The 24,113-nt window shown below is 34.2% G+C and overlaps 1 protein-coding gene across 1 annotated transcript in view; it reads right to left on the bottom strand.

Moving 5' to 3' along the window:
* The window catches only part of Nompa (no mechanoreceptor potential A), a 51,737-nt gene that overhangs the window by 2,909 nt on the left and 24,715 nt on the right, over positions 1-24,113 (bottom strand). Inside the window, exons 14-18 of the mRNA XM_076906760.1 lie at positions 22,693-22,839; positions 19,589-19,678; positions 9,276-9,723; positions 6,655-6,824; positions 4,487-4,630 (exon numbers count right to left, since the gene is read on the bottom strand). Coding sequence (XP_076762875.1) covers positions 4,487-4,630; positions 6,655-6,824; positions 9,276-9,723; positions 19,589-19,678; positions 22,693-22,839 — 999 coding nt within the window. The remainder of the gene's footprint in view (positions 1-4,486; positions 4,631-6,654; positions 6,825-9,275; positions 9,724-19,588; positions 19,679-22,692; positions 22,840-24,113) is intronic.

Below are 24,113 nucleotides of genomic sequence, written 5' to 3' on the forward strand. Positions count from 1 at the left end.
AATTGCAATTAAATCAAAGAAAAAATAATAATTTTCATTAAATTCAGAAAAAAATTAAATTGAGGAAAAAATAATAATTTAAATTAAATTAGTGATAAAATTAAAAGCTTCAAATCTGCTCTTTATTTTGATTGAAAATATTATTAGGTCGATACAAAAGGAATATCGATTTTTATATAATTGAACTTCATCTGAGAAATTTTCTGAAATTTTATAATTAATATTGTCATATAGATCATTTTAAAGCTTAGAATCTGCTTTTTATTTTGATCAAAAATATTATTAGGCCGATGTAAAAGGAATATCGATCTTTATATAGTTGAACTTTATCTGATAAATTTTCATAAATTTTATAATTAATATTGCTAATATATAGATCATTTTAAAGCTTAGAATCTGCTTTTTATTTTAATTGCAAATATTATTCTATACATATATACGCTCTAGGGCGCACATATACGTTCATACCATATATATTTTTATTTTATATTATATTTTACATGAGATACTTTTGTTTTTTTTTTGTTATTTTATTTTTTTTTTTTTTATTTATCTGACAGCACTGCATGCCTCAAATAGTCGATCATTATAAAATAAAACATCACCAACAAGACGATACTGTGTTTTGTTTAAACAATACTCAGTTTCAGTCTTCTTTAGGACACCCTCAGCTACAGATATGTATTAGCAATTTATAATAGTGGTGATTAAAAGCTTTAAACGAGTTCAAAAAATCTATAATAATTTTGTTAGTTGAATTTTAATAATTCACAGGTAATTACTCCATTTCTGCGTTTGTGATAATATGTTGAGTTTTAATATATTTAATTTTTTAGAATTTTTTAGACGCATTGCTTCGTCTTTGTCTGGTTTGACTCGACTGAAGAAAAAAAACATTTGCTTTCTCGATTTCTGTGATAATATCCTTTAATGACTTTTACTTATTTCGCAGCAATCTGTACCTCAGTGCCAACTACTTAATACTTTGACGTAAATGACGTCTATAGCCGTCAGATCGATCTGTACGCAAATGACGGTTGTAGCCGTCAGATCGATGTATACGCAAATGACGTCTATAGCCGTCAGATCTATATGCACGCAAATGACGTTTATAGACGTCAGACCGATCTATACGCAAATAACGGTTGTAGCCGTCCGATCTATATGTACGCAAATGACGGTTGTAGTCGTCAGATCTATATGTACGCAAATCACGGTTATAGCCGTCGTGCATATTTTAATCACTAAAAAAAAAAGCGTTAGTGCGAAGTGTACTAATACATACACTTGTTAAATTATTGAGTAACGCATCTAGAAAAAAAGTGACAGCATGCTAGACAGCATATTAGTTTTTTTTTCGCTTCGGAACATTTGAGTATTTTTAGAGACAAATAATTTGTATTGCTAATAATTTCCACTGCTAATAGTTGCTATTGCTAATAATTTCCATTGCTAATAGAATATCATTGCTAATAGTTGTTTCCTTTACTAATAATTTCCAGTGCTAATAGTTTCTATTGCTAATTTCTATAGATAATAATTTCTTTCGCTAATAATTTCCATTACTTATAATTTTCATTGCTAGTAATTTCTATTGCCAATAATTTTCATAGCTAATAATTTCCATTGCTAATAGATTCCATTGCTATTAGTTTTCATTGCTAATAATTTCCATAGCTAATGATTTCCATTGCTATTAGTTACTATTGCTAATAATTTCTATAGCTAATAATTTCTTTTGCTAATAATTTCCATTACTTATAATTTTCATTGCTAGTAATTTCTATTGCTAATAATTTCCTTCGCTAATAATTTCTATTGGTAATAATTTCTGTTGCTAATAATTTCCATAGCTAATAATTGCCATAGCTAATAATTTCCATAGCTAATAATTTCCATTGCTTTTACTTACTATTGTTAATAATTTTTATAGCTAATAATTTCCATAGCCAATATAATTTCCATAGCTAATAATTTCTTTTGCTAATGATTTCAATTGCTTTTAGTTACTATTGTTAATAACTTCTATAGCTAATAATTTCTGTTACTAATAGATTCCATTGTTATTAGTTGCTATTGTTAATAACTTCTATAGCTAATAATTTCTGTTACTAATAGATTCCACTGCTATTAGTTTCTATTGCTAATAATTTTTATGCTATAACAGTCGATCACGCAGTTGTACCAAAAGTTCAGTCTATTTCAGTTAACGCAGTCGAAAGATGATTCTGTGAAGACGAACCATTTATTCTGTAAGTATTTTTTCATGAATTAAGTAAATACAATGAATTAGTAGAGCAAATGCAGTATAGTCGTCACGACGGTTATAGCCGTCATTTGCTTGGAGAATAGAAAAATGATATGCTGAGCAAATGATTATAGCCGTCGTAAGTTTTTTGGGAAGAACTGTGGTAAAATGTGATAATTTTCACTTCGAAACATACAACTTACACCCGATTTTATCTGGCTGTCATAAACAAAGAACAATAAAATGTGTTTCTGAGGGCGATCGTAAAGTCAAAAATGTGCGTCAAAGTGTTAATGACTTCTACTTACTTTGTAGCAATCTGAAAGGTTTAACCCTTTTGCTACTAAGAGCGGCTATAATCGTCCTCGATAAGATCCTACTAAGGCACTACAGACGACTATAGTCGTCCTCCATAAGTATCTCACTCTAAACGTGCATTGATAGTATTTTATTTTGCATTATTTCGAATCAACTGAATGCTTAACAACCCAAATGCCTCGAGAATCAGTCCCGGGGCATTTGTTCGAATGTTCGTAGCGAATGAAGTCAGTGCTTACTGCAGAAAGATTATTCGCACACATTAGAAATAAAGTTCCCCAAAAGAATTCTTCGAAGTTTTCGTCATTTTGTCGATATCAATTTATGTAATTAATGGAATTACAAATGTAACTAGTTTGAGGTAGTAACTAGTTCATGTTTTAGGATTACTAGCTTTCGAAGATTTGAGTTTTCTAAGCTTTCTGAGTTTACTGATCTTTCTGAACTTTCTAAGATTCTGAGTTCTCTGAGAGTTCGAAGGTTTCTGAGCTCTCGAAATTTTGTTAGCTTTCAAAGCTTCTGAGCTCTCAAAGCTTCAGAGTTTTCTGAGCTCTAGAATCTTCTGAGTTTTCTAAGTTTTATTAGCTTTAAAAGCTTTCTGACCTCTCGAAGCTTCTGAGTTTTCTGAGCTTTTAAAGTTATTTGCACCTTCGAAGTATTGTTAGCTTTCAAAGCTTTCTGAGTTCTCGAAGGTTTCTTAGCTTTCAAAGCTTCAGAGTTTTCTGAATTTTCAGTGCTTTTTGAGCTTCTAAAGTTTTGTGAGTTTTCTGAGCTCTCGAAGTTTTCTGAGATTTTCAAGCTTCTGAGTTTTCTGAGATTTCCAAGCTTCTGAGTTTTCTGAACTTCCAAATTTTTCTGAGTTCTGAAAGTTCTTGAAACTTCGAGAGCTAAGAAGCTTTGAAAGTTAACAAAACTTCGAGAGCTCAGTAAACTCAGAAGCTTCGAGAACTCACAAATTGTTTAATTTTTCAATTAGAAAATGTAACCTTTTCCATCAAAAATAAAATACTCTTGTGTTCTGCCACTGACAAACAAAATTCTCCACCTTAAACACCTATACTATGATAAATATTAGGTTGGGGAATAAGTTCATAGCGTTTTTATATTTCTTTTATTTTACAACGACTTGTTTGCTGTTTGGCAAAGGGTAAGTATTCATTCGATAGAATTCTTTCTGCTCTACAAAACAAGGTCAATTGTATTTTTGAGTTATTTAATTTTTTATTATCTTTGCTTTTCATTTGCGGCGTGTATGGAGAAGGTGTGATAGGCGAGTCTACAGCACGGAAATGGTTTGCAAAGTTCAAAAAATGGCGACTTTGACGTCGATGACACGCCCCACAGCGGAAGGCCTTCTGAATTCGATGAAGAACGTCTCAAATCACTTTTGAAGGAGAACGGTCGCCAAACCAGTCGTGAATTGGCGGAAAAAATGAATTGCGATCATAAAACGATTCTCAATCACCTTCAATCAATGAGATTTACCGAAAGATTGGGAGCCTGGGTGCCTCACGAGCTCGTTTAACCCATTCGCTGCCAAGGACGAGTATACTCGTCTTTGGCAGGGTGTTAGGCGTTGCCAAGACGAGTAAACTCGTCCTACTTTCAATATATTATAATATACTGGCTTTACAGTATATTTACAGAACTTTGGTAAACAATACCACTCCAAATATAAATGGCAATGGAAATAGTTTCATATAATCTGAGCTTTGCAGCGAATGGGTTAAACAAAAGTCTTCGATAAAAACGCTACGAACTTATTCCTCAACCTAATACAAATACAATATAAAAAAAGAGAAACATTTACATCCTTCAAGCTGTTACATCTACCACCTTTTACCACAACAGCCATGCAACATCTAAATAGCCACCATTTATCAAGAACGATGACCACTAATTTAACAATAATTTACGTACGTAGACTGAAACGGTTTCTGAAGACCCGTCCTCAAGAAGGAAAAGTTGTTCGCACGACTGCTGTACGCATCATCCGAATGGCTGCTTCGATTGCACGCTTTATCAAGCCTACGGTTCTTCGTTATTATCGAGTAAGCGTACTTTCTGAAACCATTTACACAAAAATTGGTACAAATCCTGTAAACGAACCTTAACCCTTAGAGCTCCATAAAAATTATAAACGAATATTGAAAATGACTAAACTAAGCAATTTATTTATTTCGATTCGAAAATAGGCACATTGCCACGAAAGAAAGATATAAAAACTTTTTTTTATTATTTTCTATAAACTATAACTCAGTACAGCGATTTTTTCTGCAAAATCGTTAATTACTTTCTCGTAAAAATACCTACACTTATTTTATAAATATTTTTTTCAACTCATCGTTAAAAATTCATACAACAGAGGGTTATATTATTTTTAATAATTCCTACAAACGATAAAACCACAGAATATATATACCAAAGGAAAACAAATAATTACGTTCAATATTTTCCCCTGAAAATTGTGATACGCTAGTAAAGTAAACGTAACTTAATTAGTTCAACATTTTATAAGTAAATGTATCATTTATTACATTTCCTTAAACAATATGCTGCCATCGTATTTAATACTCTCTATTGGCATGAATTTTCCTGACCAATTGAAAAAATATATATGGCTCTCTCAGTAACTATAAATATTGGCAAAGAACTATCAAAACGTCTGTCAGTACTCGTATGTGGATATCTAAACTCTGACGTATTTAATTTGTACGGAATAACAGGTGGTTCCCAATTAACAAATGTGATTTTGTGTTTTTCTTTCTCTCTCTTTCTTAGCAGATAAAAAGACGATTGAATATCTAACCAAACCTGAAGCTGAATTTCGAGGGAATTCAATATCTATTGAAAGCTGCTTGAAAGCGTTGAAGCCACGTTCAAGCTCTTTCGAAGATTTTAGGAGAAAAAGAAAAGAAAGCAAAAGAGGATCAATGTAAAATAATTGTTAATTTCTGGAAGTATTTTGATGAATAATTTAAGAGAATTGTTAATTTATATAAATATTTTGAATTATATATTCTCTTTGGAAGCACTTTGATCTTAGCTTTGTTTCAGATGTTGCTGCATTAATTTAATAATTAAGAAATGGACATAAAAAAGCAGCCAAACTGTGCAATACTGGGATGCTTAAAACAACTCAACGTGAAACGATATTATTTTAAATTTCCAAAAGAACAAGACAGGTAACATGCCTTATAATATGCATTATGATTTTTTAATGCCATGTTTCTTTTGAGTAGTATAATGTATATATATATAAAATAATGATATCTATCTATTTTTATTAAAAATATGATATCTTCGTTTTTTCATTAATGAAATCTTTACTTTTAAGATATTATATGTTTGTATATATAGGTATTAAGTATATATAAAATAACTTTAAAATAAATTTTAAAATAACATATACAATGTATAATATATTTTTTGTATTTTTCATTATATTTTCTCTCGTTTATCTTGTATAATATTTATGTTCTTACATTTTTATAGTCATAGTAACATGTGTATTTTATATTTTTTCGATTTTTGCTTTCTTTCCTTATTTTTCAGTGTATTAGAAATAATACATTTATTATTTTTATGAAATTTTGATTAACTAAACGTAAAAATAGTCATCGCCCTGGACTGAAGACGCGTATATGCGTTTGCCGATTTTTTCAATCAATATGCAATCATTTTCGTGCAAAATTAATACAGGGGTACTCGTTAGTAATGTGCCTTCCTTAGGTAGCGGTTGGGTAATATTAGGGTCAGAAAAATCCCATTTTACGTCCCACTCTCTAACCAATTAGATTTCCAAATTATTCATTCCTGTTGTAAATATCAAATTAAGTTTTTTAGTTGATTGTAAAATTTAATCTTTTAAATTGTTCATGTTTATAATACATAATTTTAATGCTGAAAAATAACAGTCTTTAATTATTTAACCTTCTGCAAAAGAACCACTATAATTTATTACCGTTTGCGTCTTGAATAGTCACTTCAGTATGGCAAAAAAGTATTTTTTAGTCCCTACGAACCGTTTCGGTCAGAAGTATTCAGAGCTCTAAGGGTTAATTAACAACATTAACGATTATCTGTACCTGTAAATCAGCATGGACAACAATACCACGGATGCTAGCAGCACCACCAACACAGCAACTGCAGTCACCAAGCCATAATACTCGTTTGGTGTTATACAAACGTTCTCCATAATGGTGGTCTGCCGTTCGACCACTGTTTCATCATCGATGTTCATTCTCGAGTCCAAAACCTGCGATGAGAAACTTGTTTAGTCTCAAGGCATTTTACTTTATTCTTGATTGTGTACTCATGATTAATATGTATATAATTAATATTGAAGTATGTATTGGATTGAGATATGTATGAGGTTTTATTTAATATGAGATTTGTATTGGATTGAGATATGTATAAGATTTTTTTTAATATGATATATGTATTGGATTAATATGTATATAAAAGAAATGATACTGTTGGGTGAATTGGTTGGGCTTCAGAGATTTAGAGAAAGGCAACTTCAAAGATTATTATTTTTATCTCACAGTGTTCTAAGTTTATAATACTAATGTGAAGTTAAAACTCTGAGATCTGAAGTTTTGAGCTCTCAAGCTTTAAGAGTTGAGGTTATGAGACTTAAAGTTTTGAGTTTTGAAGCTCTTAGATCCGAAGCTCAGAACTCTGAAGCTTTGAGAGTTGAAGCCTTGTGAGTTAAAGTTCTGAACTCTGAAGCTCTGAGATTTGAAGTTCCAAGCTTTGAAGCTTTGAGAGTTGAAGCTCTGAGAGTTGATATGTTGAGCTTTGAAGTTCTAAGAGTTGAAGTTAAAAACTCTGGAGTTCAGAGCTCTGAAGCTCTAAGAGTTGAAGCTCAAAACTCTAAAGCTCTAAGAGTTGAAGTTAAGAACTCTGGAGTTCAGTGCTCTGAAGCTCTGAGAGTTGAAGCTCAAAACTCTAAAGCTCTGAGAGTTGAAGCTCAGAACTCTGAAGTTCTGAGAGTTGAAGCTCAGAACTCTGAAGTTCTGAAAGTTGAAGCTCAGAACTCTGTAGTTCTGAAAGTTGAAGCTTAGAACTCTGAAGTTCTGAAAATTGAAGTTCTTACTTTGAAACTTTGAGAGTTGAAGCTCTGAGATCTGAGGCTCTAAGCTCTGAAGCCTTTAGAGTTGAAGCTCTGAGATCTGAAATTTTGAGCTTTGAAGCTTTGAGAATTAAAGTTTTGAGCTCTAGAGGTTTGAGAGTTGAAGCTTTTAGGTCTGACTCTCAGAGTTCTGAAGCTTTGTGAGTTAAAGTTCTGAGCTTTGAAGCTCTTAGCGCCTAAGCTTTGAGATCTGAAGTTCTAAGCTTTGAAGCTTTGAGAATTGAAGTTCTGAGCTCTGAGCATTAAAGCTTTGAGAATTGAAGTTCTGAGCTCTGAGCATTAAAGCTTTGAGAATTGAAGTTCTGAGCTCTGAGCATTAAAGCTTTGAGAATTGAAGTTCTGAGTTCTGAAGCTCTGAGCATTGAAGCTTTGAGAGTTGAAGCTCTCAGAGTTGATGTTTTGAGCTTTGAAGTTAAGAACTCTGAAGTTCTGAACTTTGAAGCCTCTGAGAGTTGAAGCTCAGAACTATGAAGTTCTGAAAGTTGAAGGTCTGAAAGTTGAAGTTCTGAAAGTTGAAGTTCTGAAAGTTGAAGTTCTGAACTTTGAACTCTGGGAGTTAAAGCTTTGAGATCTGAAGTTTTGAGGTTTATAGCTTTGAGAGTTGAAGCCCTGAGATGGCAGACTAAGTTTAAACTCTGTAATCGCTAATCAATGCTAAAGGAAGTCCCCTCAGAAGGGACATCCGAGTGTAAATGATTAAATTGCAAACGCAAATCCTTATTCCACCGTAACTTGTGAGGAACGCTTCTACTTCCTCACAAACGCCATCTATTTGTATACAAATAATGTACAGAACGTTGCAAATCCAGTGGTAAGAAAACCAGGAATCTGGAATCGTGTCTAGATAAATCTTTAATCATTAATCAAAACTAATGAAATATAACTTTATAGAAAAATTACCCCAATGGAACTTGGATCTTTGGTTTACTTTTAACTTGTGTCTAGATATATCTTTAATAATTACAAAACTAACTTTATAGAAAAATTACCTCAATGTGATTACCCCAATGGAACTTGGATCTCTGGTCTACTTTTGTCTTCTTGAATCGTGTATAAATAAATCTTTAATAATTACAAAACTAAAGAAATATAACTTTATAGAAAGATTACCCCAATGGAACTTGGATCTTTGGTATACTTTTATCTTCTTGAATCGTGTACAAATAAATCTTTAATAATTACAAAACTAACATTATAGAAAAATTATCTGAATGGGACTTGGATCTCTGGTCTACTTTTGTCTTCTTAAATAGTCTAGATAAATCTTTAATAATTACAAATCTAACGAAATATAACTTTATAGAAAGATTATCCCAATGGAATTTGGATCTTTGGTCTACTTTTATCTTCTTAAATCGTGTCTAGATAAATCTTTAATTACAAAAGTAACATTATAGAAAAATTACCTGAATGGAACTTGGATCTCTGGCCTACTTTTATCTTCTTAAATCGTGCACAGATAATTTCGAAACTAACTTTATAGAAAAATTACCGCAATGGAATTTGAATCTTCTTAAATCGTGCATAGATAAATCTTTAATAATTACGAAACTAACTTTTTATAAAAATTACCTCAATCATTTCTCTCACGTGTTCCTCTTCTTCTTCTTCTTCCTTCTTCTTGTCTCCATCCTCCCTTCCTCCTCCTCCTTCTTCCTCCTCCTCCTCTTCTTCCTCTTCTTCCTCTACAGCGTTCTTCTTTTTACTTTCAAGGATAGTCGAATTAAACACGAGAGTCGTGTCGTTCGTATTATCTTTCACCATTGCGTCGACATCGTTGTTCTCATCGTCTGTGTCGTTTCTCGACGCGTCCCTTCGTCGTCTTCCAAAGGACGGCTCGCTTCTTCCGGTCCCGCCAGAGCAGTAAGCAGGCTGGCAGCCGTCTCGACACGTTCGCACAGTGGCTTCGAAGACGAGGAAGTTCGATTCTGGGATCTTGAACGCGTTGAAACGCGCCTCGAGGCTGTCGCCCTCTCGCAAACGATCCAATCCGGGGAACACGTAGTTGTCCACTGGACAGCTGTTCAAGAACGTTAGATCGACATTAGAAAATTAGCCCTTTGCACTCTGCAAACATGGATATCGTAATTCTTAGCATATCACTCGAATGTCCCCTCTCAGGCGACATTCTAGTTTATTAATGCTAGTAATAGCATTGCTTAAGTTAATAATAATAAAATTATTATTCAAGGTTATTAACTTTTTGAGACATCCACGTTTCTTTGAAGTTTCTCCTTGAAATGGCACAAGAAATTAAATCAAAATACCGTAAATTTGCTAAGATGTATACAAGAAATGTCAGCGGGTTTTGTGTCAGACGAGAACGTGAGAGAACTTCTGAGAAGACGGTTCGAGCACTTCTGAGCGCCATTTGAAAAGAGCGATAAGAGGAGTTTGTAGCACGTACTTATAATTATAAATAAACAAGTCTAAATCTGGAGGAAAGGATTTCCAAAGCTGAGCTCAGTCTAGTTTGAAGCTTCGAGCAGTACACATAGATCTAACGAGTGAGAAAATCGGAAAAGTGATTCTTTTCTTAGTGAACAAATTGTTTGGTAAAAGCTATTTTGGTAAATATCATCTTGTGAGTTAGTAATAACAATTAGAAATTTTCAACCCATATATTTATTCATATTTTTTATTAGAATGGCAATAGAATGGCAAAGCGTCCAACCACGAGTGAGTCTCATGACACAAATAGTAGTGAATGAGCTGCAGATAGACCTCTATACAGACATGCTAGAAAGATTAACTGTAGAACAAAACGACAGCAGTGATAGTGATTTCGTTCCACCAAGAAGGCGACGAAGAGTTCGCATAGATGGTGACAGCGATAAAAGTAGTGTGGCAACCAGCAGACGGAAGTCACATAGGGTGACATCTAGACTAAGTTAGAATAAGTAAACTAGAGTAAAATAACTTAAGGATAGTTTTTAAGATAGCATAGTATTAGAATAAGAAAAAATCTAGTCCTTAGCTAATAACTCTAGAATAAGATAGTTGGTAGCACTTAGTCTAAGAACCATGTAAGAAAAAATATGAAAAGCAGCGTTCTATTCCGTTTGGAGCCTCAGGGGTGTGTAGACGTAACGTAAAAACAAATAAAAGTAGTTCTCGCTAAATACACGTGGTTTCCTTGTCATACAAGCTCTCCCACACTCGACGAACCGCCACATTTGGTGCCGAAACCCGTGTTATAAAGAAAAAGAAGAAATATGGCTAAGAAAGTAGCAGAAGCAACGCAAGAGATTCAGGCAAGTGAATTTAGGAACGTAAAACTACCTACATTTTGGAAGGAAGAACCGCGACTATGGTTTACCATGCTAGAGCGGGAATTTGCCGCATACAATATAAAAGCGGACGCGGTAAAGAGTTCAGCGGTAGTGAGGAACCTGGATCAGGCTACAATGAAAATCATATTAGACGTGATAGAAGCACCCCCGGAACAATCAACGTACGAGGACATCAAGCAGGCTCTGATAGAGCGGATGGCCAGGTCGGAAGAAGCCAATCTACGGAAACTCCTCTCTGGCATAGAGCTAGGAAATAGGAAGCCATCGGAGCTGTTAAGGGAAATGAAACAGCTAGCCGGGAAAAGCGTAACAGAGAGCGCAATGCGGACCATGTGGATACAGCGATTACCCACAAGGACACAAGAAATTCTAGCTTTGTTAGAAGAGACTCCGCTGGAAAAGATGGCGAAAATCGCTGACAAATTAAGAGAATGGTCGGAGCCACCACAAGTGGCCGCCATTTCCGACGCCACGCAACCCCGGAAGGAAGCTACCCCCAGCGCGCAAGATGGCGACCTCGCCGCCATTACAAAACGTTTGGCGCGGATCGAGACTCAATTAGCGAGACGACACCGCAGCCCACAGCGATACGAGCACGCACGGCGATGGTACAGGCAGAGAAGCAACTCCAGGTCACAGGAGAGGAAAAATGGTTTTTGTTATTACCATAATAGATTCAAAGGAAATAGCAATAGATGCCGACCGCCCTGCACATGGACCGCGCCGGACAAAAGGACTCCGGAAAACTAAGAGCCGCGTCACGAGCAGAGGCAATCGAGGACGCGCCCCGGAAGCATCGCCTCAATATCAGGGACATGCGAACAGGCATAGAATACTTAATAGATACGGGCGCAGATGTTTCCGTGGTGCCACGGTCTCTGGAAGGTAAGAACCTGGAGGTAGGCGCACCGAAATTATATACCGCGAACGGGCAACAAATTAATACATACGGTACAAAATTAATCGGGCTCAATCTAGGCTTACGTCGCGAATTCTCCTGGCGGTTTATCATAGCGGACGTATCTAGACCGATAATAGGCGCAGATTTCCTCCACTTTTTCAATTTAATCGTAGATTTAAGACATAAAAGACTATTGGACGGAAATACGTTAATATATAAAAGCACGACAGTAAGTAAAGACATAGACATGCCGACAGTCACGACAATAGACATAAACAGCGAATTCAAGGACTTACTAACAGAGTTCAAAGACGTGACAAACCCAACCGCCAGGAAGAACATTCAATACTCAATCGAACATCAAATCCAGACCACAGGCCCTCCAATAGCAGAGAGGGCACGCCGCCTACCTCCAGAAAAGCTAAAGCTGGCTCGGGCAGAATTTGAACAGATGATAAGGGAAAACATTTGTCGCCCATCAAAGAGCCAATGGGCCAGTCCTCTCCACATGGTACCCAAGAAAACGGGTGGTTGGAGACCATGTGGAGATTATCGCAGGCTGAATGGTATCACCAAACCAGATAAGTACCCAGTGCCACACATCCATGATGTGGCACATCAATTTGATGGATGTCGGGTATTCTCAGTCTTAGATCTGCACAGAGCATATCATCAAATCCCCATGGCGGAGCCCGACATCCCTAAAACTGCTGTAATAACACCATTTGGGTTATTCGAGTTTCTGGTTATGCCATTCGGTCTGTGTAACGCAGCCCAAACATTCCAGAGGCTCATGGACTCCATATTGAGGGGATTAGACTTTTGTTACTGCTACGTAGATGACATCATTGTAGCATCCCCCGATATGGAGTCACACCAGAAGCACCTGCGCACCGTCCTACAGAAACTATCAGAAAACGGAATAAAAATAAATACAGAAAAATGCGTTTTTGCGAAACAGAAAGTGCAATATTTAGGTTATCTGGTTACAGAGACAGGTATTTCACCAATCAAGGAGAGGATAACCGCCTTACAGGAATATCCAAAACCCAAAACAATAAGCGAACTTCGGCGTTTCTTGGGAATTTTAGGTTTTTATAGAAGATTCCTCCCAAGGGCAGCGCATTGGCTTGCCCCATTGAACAACCTCACAAAAGGGGCTAAGAAAAAAGACAAGGGGCTGGTAAGTTGGGACGAGGAGTCAAACCACGCTTTTGACGAAGCGAAGAAGCAAATTGCAGCAGCTGCGCTCCTCTGTCATCCAAGAGAGAATGCGCCACTAGCTCTTCGTACAGACGCCTCTGATGTAGCAATCGGAGCCGTTTTGGAACAACTGCACCAAGGTAAGTGGGAACCACTCGGTTTCTTCTCTAGGAAATTAGAAAAGGCCCAGACAAGGTACAGTGTGTACGATAGAGAGCTTTTGGCCATCTACAAAAGTCTCAAATTCTTTAGACATTTTGTAGAAGGCAGGGAATTGCTTATCCAAACGGATCACAAGCCTTTGGTATATGCATTCCTGCAAAAAGCTGACAAAGCCAGCCCGCGACAGTTGAGACAATTAGATTATATCAGCCAATTTTCTACAAAAATTAGATACATAGAAGGAAAAGATAATACTATAGCAGACGCATTTTCGAGAATAGAGCCCATCGAAATGCCTGTCATTATCTTGACAGACGAGTTAGTGACAGCGCAGAAAAACGATGAAGAGCTGGAGAAAATATTAACAGAAAACTCCAACAGGTGGAACTTCCAAAAGAAATTTTTGGACAGTTCAGATAAATACCTATTTGGAGACATGTTAAAAGGTAGATTCAGGCCATATGTGCAACAAATAATAAGAAGACAGATCTTCAATAAAGTACACGGCCTATCACATCCTAGTGGAAGAGTAACTAGGAAGTTGATAAGCAAAAGCTTTGTCTGGCCGTTTATGAATAGAGATGTCACCGAGTGGGCTCGCACTTGCCTTGCTTGTCAGCATGGCAAGATAAATCTTCACAACAAGCCAGCCCCGGAGAAAATAGTAGTACCACAGGGTCGGTTCGAACACATACATGTAGACATCATCGGACCACTACCAACAGTAAATAATTACAGGTACTGCCTAACAATAATAGATAGGTTCTCCAGGTGGCCAGAAGCAGTGCCGCTCACAGACATCTCTGCAGAAAAAGTCGCAAACGCGTTATATTCAGGGTGGATAGCTAGGTTCGGAGCTCCAGCAACTGTGACCACAGATCAAGGACCACAGTTTGAGTCACAACTATTTAAGATGTTGACCACAATAGTAGGAGCAGAAAAAACCCGAACCACTGGTTATCACCCGCAGTCAAATGGTATCATTGAGAGATGGCATCGCACACTTAAAACTTCAATAATGTGTCATCAGAACAAAAACTGGGTCGAGATTCTACCCACAGTATTGCTGGGACTCCGAACCAGTTACAAAGAAGACATCAAGGCCTCAGCTGCAGAGATGGTGTACGGTACAGCCTTACGGTTACCTGGAGAATTCTTCACAAACACCGAAGACTCTACAGATACACACCATTTCCTAAATAAATTTCGAGAACACATCAGACATATTAAGCCACAACCAATAGCACACCACAGTAAACACAGAACATTCGTACACAAGACATTACACACATGTACACATGTATTTGTCCGGATCGACTCCACCAAGAAGCCATTGGAGCCGCCGTATGAAGGACCCTTCGAGATAATAGAACGAACATCAGACAAGGTCTACAAAATTAACCACAATGGAAGATTAGTAAATATTTCTACAGAACGGTTAAAACCAGCGTTCCAGGAGCACGAACAAAGCCAAGAAACTCAAGGAACGCCGAAAACATACATTAATAAAAAGACAGTTAGATTCGCGAGCCTGTAAACAAGCTCACTCGGAGGGGAGTGATGTGGCAACCAGCAGACGGAAGTCACATAGGGTGACATCTAGACTAAGTTAGAATAAGTAAACTAGAGTAGAATAGCTTAAGGGTAGTTTTAAGATAGTATAGTATTAGAATAAGAAAAAATCTAGTCCTTAGCTAATAACTCTAGAATAAGATAGTTGGTAACACTTAGTCTAAGAACCATGTAAGAAAAAATATGAAAAGCAGCGTCCTATTCCTTTTGGAACCTCAGGGGTATGCAGACGCAACACAGGACGAACAGAAAGTAGTTCTCGTGAAATACACGTGGTTTTCAATTCGTACAAGCTCTCCCACATTCAACGAACCGCCACAGTAGTACAGAAGAAAACACACGGCAACATGACAACGTATCGTCAAGTGAAGAGTGAATATAAATATAAAGAATAAATTTTGATTTACACGAAGAAATAGCCGGACCACAAGTACTGAGTAACATAAAAGAGCCCATAGACTATTTTACATTATATTTTACTGAAGAATTGGTAGACAATATAATAAAAGAAACAAACAATTATGCCAAAAGAAGAAATTAGAAACAAACAGTTTCCACAAAAGTCAACTTGGCACAAGTGGTACGATATCACCAAAGAAAAATTTTTAGCATTCAGGAATACTGGTCTACTGCTGACAATAGTAGAATCCCTTTTTTTCCGGAAACATTTACCAGGTTCAGATTCGTGCAGATATTTTGGATGTTACATTTGAAGAAACCCACGCAAGGAAATACAACGATGAGAATGCGTATTCCAAAAGTCAGCAATTATTTAGAATATATAGATGGAAAATTTAGGCAATATTTCATAGCATATGAAGCAGTCGCTGTGGATGAATCGATTGTAAAATTCAAAGGCAGAATATCATTCATCACCTATAATCCGAACAAGCCAACAAAGCGGGGTATTTTCACAATAATTCCATACTATGGCAGCATAACTTCCAGTAAGGACAAAAAGGCAAAGCAGGATCTTCCAGTAAGCACAAGGATTCCGCTACATTTGTGTAAGAAATTATTAGACAGAGTTCCTGATGCAAAAGGATACCATATGTTCAATGTTAAAGATAATAAATGATGGAATATATTATTTTCATGAACTCTTTCTTCACCACAAATCTTTTTTCATTGTTACCACACGAGATACCATTTAAATCTTTTAATTGTAACGATCAAGAACAGAATTGTAAAGTCTATGGAAAATTTCACTGAACATCTCAGCGCTTCAAATAATAAATACTATAAAATAGAATTTCTAAAAACCAATGAATAAAAGTAATAAATAAAAATAATGGTAAAAAGTGAAACCAATAAGTGATCAAGCGAGATACCAATTTCGTTCACTGTTCATACAGAATAAATTATTAGAAATTATTAGACAGAGTTCCTGATGCAAAAGGATACCATATGTTCACCGACAGGTACTATACGAGTATCCTTTTAGCGGAAGAATTGCGAAAGATGAATTGTCATCTGACTGGCACTATAAAAACTAATCGAAAATAAAAAAAGCAACATTTTCAACAAATAAAACAGTTGCATACAGGAAAAATAATACTACGCTTCTTGCGTGGAAAGATAAAAGAATTATTACCATGCTCACGAATTATTATAACACTCAATTACAATCTACCCACAGAACATTACGCGGTGGAGATGTAACAGTGAATAAACCTGAAATGATGTTAGGATATACGGCAAATATGGGTCGTGTGGATCGTGCGAAAGTTGATTGAATCATTGAAATGGTGGAGAAAGTTATTTTTTGGGGGGTTGAAAATGTGTGTGATAAACTCATAGATAATATATCGTATCTCAAAGCAAACAAATAATGAAACGCCAATGACACAAGTTTGACCACAAGTTTGTCAAAGCACTAATTGACCAATTGAGGGGCGATTTTCATGCGTCGAGAACGCGTCCATCCACATCTTCTGCGGACAATAAATTACATATTCCCAATGTGGGACAAAGAAAACGAGACTGTATTGTGTGCTCTAATAGGAAAACACCTGGTGGCAGACGTCAAAGAAATTATTATTGTAAAACATGCACTAATCAGCCTGCAATGCATATTCTTCTGCGGACAATAAAGTGGACAACAAATTACATATTCCCAATGTGGGACAAAGAAAACGAGACTGTATTGTGTGCTCTGACAGGAAAACACCTGGTGGCAGGCGTCAAACAAATTATTATTGTGAAACATGCACTAATCAGCCTGCAATGCATATTGGGGAGTGTTTCAAAATTTATCATACTATACAAAATTGTAAACAATAAAATATTGATTTTTTTTCCAAATATACATTTCTCGATCTCAATTAATTCATATAAGTCCAATATCATTATAATACGTTACTTAGTTCCAAAATTATAATAAATAGTACGAGGGTCTGTAAATGTTCGAATCAGTACTGATAGAATGTAAATGTTGGGTCGATGCAAAAGGAATAAATGTAAATCATTGCAATTTTAAATTTGGCGGTCATATATTTTTATTAGAGAAATTTATGAACTAATTTGATGATGCACGATAAGATATACTTGAATAATTTTTATGTATTCTTGTTTTTAGATTATAATTAAATATTATAATTAAAAAAATTTATGAATTATAATTCAAATCAAAATGTAGAATATTTAAGATTTTATGAATTTTAATTAATTAAATTATTGAATAATTATTTTCAATATTAATTTGAAATAAAATTTAAGAGTAAATTTCAGTAATTATTAAAATTGAAATTAATATTATTTGGTGTACAAATTGCTCATCAATTTCATTATAAGTGAAATAAATTGTAACATAGTAAATGTATTGGAAAATGTATTTGGAAATTAAAAATTTTATTTTAATATTAAAATATTTCATTTAAACTGGAAAGTTTATATGTAATTAAAAATTTTAATTATTTTTATAAATATTATTATAATAATAAATAAAGTTTTATTAAAATGGTAATTATTTTAGTATTAATTGAGAATAAATAAATTTATAATATATATAAATTTTGGTTTTCAACTTTTCACTTTGAAGCGGCCATAACTTTTTTTCTACGAAATTTTATTAATTAAAATAAAAAATATTAGAATTAGTAGAACGTTGACACACGAGATGTAAGTTTATTTATGCCAGTAGCGTAAAAGTTTGTGGTTCTGGAGGCGATGAAAGCGTTCAAGTCGTTTTTTGGCATCGTTTTGGTTTTTTAAGTAGTTTCTTGGAGTTTTGAGATTTGAAGCTTTGAGAGTTGAAGCTATGAGATTTGAAGTTTTCACTTCAGAAGTTCTGAGATCTGAAGCTTTGGGAGTTGAAGTTCTGAGCTTTAAAACTTTTAAAGTTGAAGCTCTGAGAGTTCAGGTTCTGAGCTTTGAAGTTTTGAGAGTTGAAGTTCTGGGCTTTAAAACTTTAAAATTTGAAACTGAAACTTTGAGAGTTCAGGCTCTGAGATCTAAAGTTCTGAGCTTTGAAGCTTTGAGATTTGAAATTCTGAACTTTGAAGCTTTGAGAGTTGAAGTTGTGAGATCTTTAGTTTTCAGTTCTGAAGCTCTAAAATCGGAAGCTTTGGGAGTTGAAGCCCTGAATTATGAAGTTTTGAGAGGTGAAGCCCTGAACTTTGAAGCTTTGAGAGTTGAAGCTCTTAATTTTGAAGCTTTGAAAGTTGAAGTTATGAGATCTGAAATTTTCAGTTCAGTAGCTCTGAAATTTGAAGCTTTGAGAGTTGAAACCCTGAGATCTGAAGTTTTCAGTTTTGAAGCCCTGAACTTTGATGCTTTCAGAGTTGAAGCTCTAAACTTTGAAGCTTTGAAAGTTGAAGCTATGAGATCTGAAGTTTTCAGTTTTAAAGCTCTGAGATCTGAAGCTTTCAGAGTTAAAGCTCCGAGCTTTAAAGCTTTTAGAGTTGAACTTATGAGATCTGAAGTTTTCACTTCTGAAGCTCTGAGATCTGAAGTTTTCATTTCTGAAGCTCTGAGATCTGAAGCTTTGAGAGTTGAAGTTTTGAGTTTTGTAGCTTTGAGAGTTGAAGTTCTGAGCTTCTAAACTTTGATGATCAAATTGAGAGATCAAATTGGTTAAATGTTTAAAGGAACAGTAAAGTTAATTGAATCCTAAAACGTAGATATTCTTAATAAACTTAAATAGAAATATGTAATATCAATATGTTGCTATTATTAAAATTAATATTAATAAAATTGTATATATAGAATAGTATTAACAAAATTAAATTATTAATATTGCTATAAAATATATTGGATAATTCAATCTATGCTGATGAAATTATGATATTAATATGCAATTAGATATTAAACATAGACTGCTATTAATTCCAAAACAGATATTGTTAACAAAATTGAATAGAAATATGTAATAGAAATATATTGCTATTAATAAAATTAATAGTAATAAAATTATATATATATATATATATATATATATATATATATATATATATATATATATATATAATAATATTAACAAAATTAAATTATTAATATTACTATAAAATATATTAAATAATTCAATCTATGTTGACGAAATTATGATATTAATATCATAATATAAAATTATTTAATATCAAATTTTATTTATTTATGATATTAATCATAATATGAAACTAGATATTAAACATAAATTGCTATTATTTATATTACTATAAAATAGCAATTATAAAGATAGCAATTATAAAATAGCAGCTATAAAAATAGCAATTATAAAATAGCAGCTATAAAATAACAATTTATATAGAGCTTACCCGTATCGATCAATCAGCTGAACGCTTCTCCCAGAATATGGATCTCTTGCTATCACATTCGTAGCGAAGATATCGGTTACGTAATTGTATCTGCACAAAATTAGTTAATTCTTTAGTAACTGCTCTATAACTTGAAAGAATATCATGTTGAAACTTTTTTTAGATTTTTAGGAAATTTGTATAGCGTAGAGAGGACTAGAGTATGTTTGTTATGTTAAATTTGTAATAAATACACCTATCCTCCGATTTACACTGTACTTCATTTACACGATTTCACTTTTGCACGGTTTTTAAATTTTCTTTGAAATTTTCTAATTTGCGCCTCTTGTTTTTATATATGTGGAGGATGGAACGATTCTGATTGTGTGCAAATGCAGAAGGACCGTTTATTTTGAAAGTGGTGCAAGTCCATTTTCTTTTGTTTCGAGAAAATTGAATGTTAGCAGATCTGGCAATTAAAAAATATAGACTAATTATGTGAAGTCTGGGAATGTTTGTTCTAGTTTATCAACATGTAATCTGATTATATAAATTTCTTTTAGGCGAATTTAACTAAAATAATTTACTATTTCCAGGCTACAAATGAGCTTACACCATTTTCATAATTAGTCAATTGTAAATATCATGTAATTTCAATTTTGAGATAACAAATATCACTTAAAATATATATATCATATGAATCCAATTTTGTTTATAAATAATAACAAGAAACACTAAATTAAGCACAAATTGCGTCATGTCTCATTTTTCTTTTAAAAAGGACTTACACCACTTTCAAAATAAACAGTCCATATAATAATAATTAAGGAATTGTTACTTACCTAAAATTCCCCTTATATTATTATATACTTATTATGTTATATTTATTACTATATTCATGTGCCTACCAATAATTAGGGAATCTTACATACCAAATGTTTGAATATTATAGTATTATTAATTATTATTATAGTCGAGATATATAGTATTATATTATATTATTATATTAAGTATATAATATTATATACAGGGTGGGGTAGTAACTATTAGCACCTCAGATATCTTCGAAACTATAAGTTTCACAGAAATTTTTGCTAATATAAAGTTGCACAGTACAAAGGGGCCCATCCGTTAGCGAAAATAGTTTTTTTGTAAATGGAAGTATGTCAGACATTTGAAGGCCACCTTCATTGCTTTAAATGGATCGGTATGTTTTTACTTCCGTATTATTATAGAGCATCTTAAAACGAATTCAACGACCTGCAACATGAAGCCATTGAAGGTCATAGAAAGTAAAGAAAGGCGACAATATTTACGGTTTTAGTAGTAACAGTTTGCAGGATAAGTTAAACATGATAATTTAAGTTAATTAGTAGTAACAATTTGTAGGATAAGTTAAACATGATAATTTAAGTTAATTAGCGGTAATAGTTTGCAGGATAAGTTAAACATGTTAAGATCAGTATCGATAAATCGATCAGTCTGTTCTGACCGACGTCGAGCAGCAATAAACTTGGGGTCTTCGAAAACTGACTTTATGACGCATTCATGACATCAATGCCAATTTTACATTGGGTCTTTTGCTAGAAAAATACCTTTACTTACACGACGATGCATATTATTCATTGATTGCACGAAGGAAAGTGAATAAAAAATTTCAAAGTCATTAGATTGGACGCTGCAGTCCAATATCGTGGCCAGCTCGTTCACCAGATTTAACACTTCTAGATTTCTTTCTGTAAGGAATACTGAAAGAGAAACTGTACAAAAAGTACCAACTACACCTTACGACATGCAACAGCGAATTATTATAGCCTGTGTTATCACCTTTCTCTACTTTATATCACCTTCAATGGTTTCATGTTACAGGTCGTTGAACTCGTTTTAAGTAGCTATATCCTACGGTTTGCAATATTAACGAAGCTTTTGGCCAAGATACTGCTAACGAACGTGTGATACAATGATGGTTCGCTCGATTCTTCAGAGCTGAAAATTTCAGATCTCAGAGCTTCGAAGCTCAGAGTTTCAACTCTAGAAGCTTCAGATCTCAAAGCTTCAGAACTGAAAACTTCAAATCTCATAGCTTTAACTTTGAAAGTTTCAAAGCTCAAAGCTACAACTTTTAAAGTTTCAGAGCTCAGAGCTTCAGAACTGAAAATTTCAGATCTCATAACTTCAACTTCCAAAGCTTCAGATCTCAGAGCTTCAAAACTGAAAACTTCAAGTTTCATACCTTTAAATCTCAAAGCTTCAACTCTCAAAGCTTCAAATCTCAGAGCTTCAGAACTCAAAACTTCAGATCTCATAGCTTTAACTTTTTTACATTATTACAGCCTGTACGTCAATAAATTCTGACAGCGAAGGACATCATTTCGAACACCTACTATAAACGTATACTTCATTTACTATCAAAATCGTATTATCGCCTTTCTCTACTTTCTATGACCTTCAATGGCTTTATGTTACAAGTTGTTGAACTTGTTTTAAGATGCTCTATCGTAATACAGAAGTAAAAACATACCAATCCATTTAAAGAAATGAAGGTGACCTTCAAATCTCCGATATACCTCCACTTACAAAAAAACTATTTTCGTCAACAGATGGACCCCTTTATACTGTGCAATTTTATGTCAGCAAATATTTCTGTGAAACTTGTAGTTTCGAAGATATCTGAGGTGCTAATAATTACTGCCCCACACTGTATATACCTTTGTATTGTAAAAATTATCAGGTAACAAATCCTCTCCAGGGCTTTAAACATTCAGATGGGCCACAATGTTAGAGGTGTCCTCAAAGCTAGCACAAATGACCTAAGAAGGCATTCTTAAGCTCATTCATTCATAAACTTTCCCAATAGATACTGAACCATCTAATTATCTCTATTTTCCGCACTTTCTTACAATACTTTTATCATTTTATGAATAGACCTATATTATTCTTATGCTTTTTAAGATATATTTAGTTTTATTTGACTAGTTTTGAAATAAATCACTGAATTATCCTAATTTTAGATTATTTTCGACTTACACAGTTTTTTTGAGGAACCCATCTTCAGTGTAAATCAAAGGATAGGTGTGTAGCGTTTATTGTTGGTATATATTTGTAATAAATGTAGTAATGCGTACCCGTCTTGAGCTTCCAGTCTAAAAGTTAGTGGATCCCCAACAGCGATGGTCGTCGTTGGCCTTCCTTGATACAGAATCAGCAAACGCACTCGAGAACTTAAGGTGTTCTCTGCAGGGAGGTACTCGATGGGGATTGGAGACCCTGATCTGCGCAGTGCAAGTTTCAGTTTTATTAATTTGTTCACCATATATAGCACCACGTCGTGAACAATCCTTTCTTTTCAATGTTAAAGACAATAAGAGATGGAATATATTTTTTTCAGGAACTCTTTCTTCGCCACAAATCTTTTTTTTCATTGTTACCACACGAGATACCATTTAAATCTTTTAATTGTAACGATCAAGAACAGAATTGTAAAGTCTATGGGAGGTTTCACTGAACTTCTCAGCGCTTCAAATAATAGATACAATAAAGTAGAATTCCTAAAAACCAATGAATAAAAGTAAGAAATAAAAATAATGGTACAAAGTGAAACCAATAAGTGATGAAGCAAAATACCAATTTCATTCACTGTTCATACAGAAGCTAGTGGAACAAAGAAAATGTATTTTTTAATTTCTTAATTATTTCTTGTATCAGTAGTGAGCAACTGACGACCAGTAAAACTGTTTGCTTCTGCTTGTGTACTATCACAAGCGTGCCAGGATGATCAGAGAACAAGTTTTGAACAGTACAGCAGGCAGATGCATACAGTATTACAGTATTATCGTATTTGAACACGAAAATAATAGAAGATAAATCGCGTACACCGAATTGTTGTTTTGGAAACGATTTATTATTATTAATGTGTTATATTAGTTATATTAGTATGTAAAAAAATAATTAATTTTTGGTAAGTTCGTTATAAATGATTCAAGTAATTTATTATAATTTGTTCGATTGACTATTTCATGGCCAACTCTGTTTATTTAATTTAATTTTGACTTGCAAGAGAAGATCGTTGCTCACGCTGAATAAATTTCTGAAAAATTCCCATATTCAATTTTCTTGACCTTGATATATGCTATTAAGGATAGCTTTCTAAGAAACATTGAATAGGTTTAAGTCGCTGATTATTGTTTATTCAATAGTTATTAATAAAGAAAGTGCCATGCATCGCGATGGTTCTTCTCAATTTCTACGTCTCAAACTTCCAAACAACACGTTGACTCTGTTTTTCTATTTATCAGTAAAGAATCTTGTGTTATTGTTGTTGTACCATTTTCGAGAGCGTCCAGCGTGCAGTCCTCATTGACTAGCTAGCAGTTTTAAGTATTGAATAAGAGGAACTCGATGCTGCTTTTCAATTTCTACTATTCAAAGTTTCAAGTAGCACAATAGTGCTTCTTAATTTCTACGTCTCAAACTTCCAAACAGAGCACAGTGGAATTCCTCAATTTCTATGTCGAAGAGTTCCAACAATAGTACGCAGGCATTTCTC

This window comes from Xylocopa sonorina, chromosome 14, assembly GCF_050948175.1.
Source record: "Xylocopa sonorina isolate GNS202 chromosome 14, iyXylSono1_principal, whole genome shotgun sequence".
NCBI lineage: Eukaryota > Metazoa > Arthropoda > Insecta > Hymenoptera > Apidae > Xylocopa > Xylocopa sonorina.